The sequence below is a fragment of the Myripristis murdjan genome, chromosome 8 (genome assembly GCF_902150065.1).
Source record: "Myripristis murdjan chromosome 8, fMyrMur1.1, whole genome shotgun sequence".
Lineage (NCBI taxonomy): Eukaryota > Metazoa > Chordata > Actinopteri > Holocentriformes > Holocentridae > Myripristis > Myripristis murdjan.
The window spans coordinates 30,443,408-30,447,954 of NC_043987.1; the positions used below are offsets into that span (position 1 = coordinate 30,443,408).

Sequence of the window (4,547 nt, forward strand, 5' to 3'; positions counted from 1 at the left end):
GTGATAGAGGTCATTAGGCATAATAAGAAGGCGTTATTAACTCAGTATGATTATTATTGTTGTTGTTGTTGTTGTTATCATTATTGTCTTCAGTTTATTTATTTATTTATTTACAATTCTGGACTATCAAAGTATAAAACATATTTCGGACGAAAACGTGAGCATCATGAGTGAACGTCAGACTTGGCAGCTCCATCAGCGATGAGCTCACGGTGTGTGCTGCCCCCTGCTGTGCAGATTGTGTAACATCAATCACCTATGCGCTCCCGCACTGACCACTTGCGCTCATCTCTGCACACAGACACTCTTAATGTACATACAGACAGAACGAATCAATATTATTATTATCGATATTATTGTTGTTGTTGTTGTTGTTGTTGTCATTATTACATCATTCTAACAGCATTTGTACTGTTTACTGCACACTTTTTGTAGCCTAGTTTTTATTTCACACTCGCTTTGGCAATGTAAGCGTCTGTTTTCCATGCCAATAAAGCGCCTTAAAAACGAATTGAATTGAATTGTGACACTCACCTGTAGCTGGAAGCAGGCAGAGGCTCCACGGGCCGCAGCTCCTCTTCGCTCCAGCTCCTCTCTCTGCGGAGCGGGGCTGCTGCTCCTTTCTGACCGGCCCTCAGCAGCGAAAGTGAAATGTGTTCATTTGTATATTCTGCAGATCTTATGAGTCATCATTTCTAGTCACTGTGTAGGAATATATAGGTCATGTGTAAAATGTACAAGAACAAATGCCTGTATATTGAATACTGATTATTGATGCTCTGTTAATTAGTGAGTGACGTCATGTGCAGTGGTTGTGGGGAGAGAGCTGCATCAGGCACGGGAGCATCTCGTTTTTCTACCCTGTGATGTAATTTGTCATCTTTTTTCAGTGAACGTTCTTAAGCTGAATTAAAGCTCCTGTCATTCGCGTCAGACTCAAGTGACTGTGCCTGCAGCTCATTTGTGGCATATTTGAACATCTAGAAGGAATGCCACTACAGGGGGGACGGTCTCTCCTCAGTAGAGAAAGGCCCGGATAATTTCACCTCACACCTGTAAGACGCTCAGTAAGACATGCGCTCCCTTAACAACATGATGTTTTATTTTATTTTATTTTATTTTATTTTATTTTATTTTATTTTATTTTATTTATTTATTTATTTATTTATGTATTTATTTATTTATTTATTTATTTAGTTAGTTAGTTAGTTAGTTAGTTAGTTAGTTAGTTAGTTGGTTGGTTAGTTAGTTAGTTGGTTGGTTAGTTGGTTAGTCGGGTGGAGGGTCTCTAAAATATGAATTGACCATCTTCCATATCCAATTCTCCAATTATTAAATAATGATTAAATAGCCTATTTTTTGTGCTCATAGTTATAACCACTGTTCCGCGCAGTTTTCATCTTTGACCGTGGATGGGAAAAATGTTGCATAACATGATGGATACCTTTTGATTAATATCATGGTGCTCGACAGATAGCCTATAATGCAAGGCAAAACCGGTGTAAGATTTGGGAGATCGGTGTGCGCCTGGTCACTTGTAAGTAAGTAAGTAAGTAAGTAAGTAAGTAAGTAAAATTTTATTTATACGAATACACAGAGTGCTTTACAATAAAAACAGATAAAACGAGACAGTCAGGTGACCGTCAACAACAACAACATTTCAATATCGACATCGTCACACATAAGCAACAAAAACAAAACTTCATCAATAGTAATGCCATCGCAGTGTGCAGGAGGTAGTGCGACATAAGTGCAAGTGCATTTCACCAACAAGAAGGAGCAGACCATAAAGCTATACAGATTGTACATACATACATATATATATATATATATATATATATATATATATATATATATATATATATATATATATATATAATAAATTATTCATGAATACTGTTTATACTTATATATCTTATATGTCTTATTTTTTTTATATATATTTACACTTCTTCTTTATTTTTTTTATTTTTTTATTTATTTATTTTTTACTCTGCTTTATTTATTTATTTAGGCTTATACCAGGACCTGAGTCCTAATTTCGTACCACTAACATGTAAATGTGAACTGGTATGACAATAAAGTCCTTTGAATCCTTGAATCCTTGAATAACTAGGACTTCGGCTGCTGTTTCCATGTATGCTGTGTATCTCTAATTAAAAGTCCAGTATGGCTGGCATGGGCATGTGACTCTTGGACTCCCCCATGTGGTTCCATGGTGTAATGGTTAGCACTCTGGACTCTGAATCCAGCGATTCGAGTTCAGATCTCGGTGGGACCTGAGACCTTTATGGCCCTTTTCCATTAGTATCTACTCGGCTCGACTCGCCGCGACACGGTTTAGGTGGTTTTCCATTACAGTTGAGTAGCACCTCGCCGTGGGTGGAGTCGTCATAGCTAGGCGGCGCACCGTCCAGCTCCCTCTGGGTTCTTTGGGCCGCCACCAAGCACAGAAAAGTCTCCACGTCTTTATTTGACCGCGGTCGCGGTTTGCTTGCCATTTTCTGACTTTGACAACTTCACTGACAATGTGCACGGCTGCTGTTGCCGTTTTTTTTTTTTTTTTTTTTTTTAAATGTCGGGTTTTGTTTTCGTGCATGAGTCGCTCTCGTCACTCCCTGTCCAATCAGTTGCCTGCACGGCGTTAACGTCACATTTTCAGCTCGACTCAGCTCGCTTGGAACCCCGGCTGAGTAGGTCCCAAAATGGGACCTACTAGTGGAAAAGGGGCATTAGGGAACCCCCCTCCTTTCTCTAACTGTAAATTCTAAAGTGAGTAATAAACAGACCTTTATGTTCTGTAGGCTATAAGAGTGAAGAACAGAGACCCGCGCCATCACAGCAAGACTTGGATAGATAAACAGATAGCCTAGATTTCAGATAAACAAAACATTTATTCAACAAATAGGCCTACTAGAAAAAAAAAATATTAGAATTATAAAAAAGTAAATTAAAACATGTTCTTAAGGACAGCAACAGGCTCTTTACGTTTTATTTGATAGTCTACGTTGTAACATCAGATTTGCGGCAGTGGTCATTTCAAGAGGCAACAACACAGATGTTGATCAAAGACAATTAAAAATTAAATGAATAAAATTAAATTATTTTAAAGATTATTAAAATTTTTTTTTTTAATGTGACCAAATAAATATTATATCTGAGAGCTGAAGATGGACTTCGCTTTCTTCTTGGACTTTCAACAAAAGAATCCGGTGCTAACACTACCGCCAATGTGATGTAATTATTCAAATAACCCGCCTCTTATAACGAATGGAATATGAAATAATCCATTTTTGGAAATTGTTAAAAACTTGTTTTGGTTTTATTATGGTGTTTCAGGAGACAGAGCGCGCGCGCGTGTGTGTGTTTGTGTGTGTTTTCTCTGTATGTTGTGTCCAGCAGGTATGAAGGTGCTGTGGAGGGGAGAAACTGTAGTGTGAAGAACTGAGTGATTAGAGAGTTAAGACACAGCATGCCAGATATATCCTCACCCATTTCTTTTCCTTGGAGAGTTCGTCTCGAATTAAAACTAACTGGGATAAACTCACAGTCAACGTTATGAAGGTGCAGGTTAACTTTTTGATAAAAGGTGGGTGGCTCTTAAAAGAGCCTTTGAGTTGTTGAAGCTGGAGCAGCTTGTTTTACTTGGAGCTGGTGTACTTGGTGACGGCCTTGGTGCCCTCGGACACGGCGTGCTTGGCCAGCTCCCCGGGCAGCAGCAGGCGGACGGCGGTCTGGATCTCCCTGGACGTGATGGTGGAGCGCTTGTTGTAGTGAGCCAGGCGGGACGCCTCACCGGCGATGCGCTCGAAGATATCTTTGACGAAGGAGTTCATGATGCCCATGGCCTTTGACGAGATGCCGGTGTCGGGGTGCACCTGTTTGAGCACCTTGTACACGTAGATGGCGTAGCTCTCCTTCCTGGGCCTGCGGCGCTTCCTGCTACTCTTGCCGGCCGTCTTGCTCACGGCTTTCTTGGAGCCCTTCTTGGGCGCGGGCTTGGCGGGTTCAGGCATTCTCACACTTCCGTAGTTCAAAGACAACGAATTATACTTCCTCTTCTATGCATGTTACGTAGTAGCCAGCTCATGCAAATTAAACTGCGCTGTATCTCCTCTACGATTGGTCGGGTTTCGCAGCGCCGTTGGGCTGGAGCCACACGAGGAATTCACCCACACGTCATGTACAGACTGTAGTACAGTCAATGTATAACTCACTTTAGAATTTACAGTTTCCTAAGATGTTACCAGGAGGCAGGAGCGGTAACCTTCTTAAAAATTCTTCTTAAAACCTTTTTAAAAATTCAGGTTCGACCGAGATTCGGACTCGGATCACTGGATTCAGAGTCCAGAGTGCTAATCTGTGGGTGGGTAGTGTAGACGTTTCCGCTGAATGGTTTCTAACTAATTAATTCGTTCAAGTAATGGTTTCTTGTAATTTGTCATTATACAGATGAGCACAATTCAATTTAATCCTCTTCTTTGGGCTTTGCGGCCTTCTTGGCTGCAGGTTTCTTGGCTGCTGCAGAGACAAAATTGATAGACACT

At 40.6% G+C, this 4,547-nt stretch overlaps 1 protein-coding gene and 1 non-coding gene across 2 annotated transcripts; one reads left to right on the plus strand and one right to left on the minus strand.

Moving 5' to 3' along the window:
• The first annotated feature begins 2,209 nt into the window (after positions 1-2,209).
• trnaq-cug (transfer RNA glutamine (anticodon CUG)) lies at positions 2,210-2,281 on the plus strand. The gene has a single exon. It is a non-coding gene; the product is annotated as a tRNA-Gln (tRNA).
• A 1,240-nt stretch (positions 2,282-3,521) lies between these two features.
• Positions 3,522-4,022, minus strand: LOC115363258 (histone H2B 1/2-like). The gene has a single exon (XM_030057370.1). The coding sequence runs from the start codon at positions 4,014-4,016 to the stop codon at positions 3,642-3,644; it is 375 nt and encodes a 124-aa protein (XP_029913230.1). The 5' UTR covers positions 4,017-4,022; the 3' UTR covers positions 3,522-3,641.
• Positions 4,023-4,547: the final 525 nt, after the last annotated feature.

Bases quoted from the DNA above. Each gene is read 5' to 3' on its own strand.
- LOC115363258 (XM_030057370.1), bottom strand. From the start codon at position 4,016: ATGCCTGAACCCGCCAAGCCCGCGCCCAAGAAGGGCTCCAAGAAAGCC.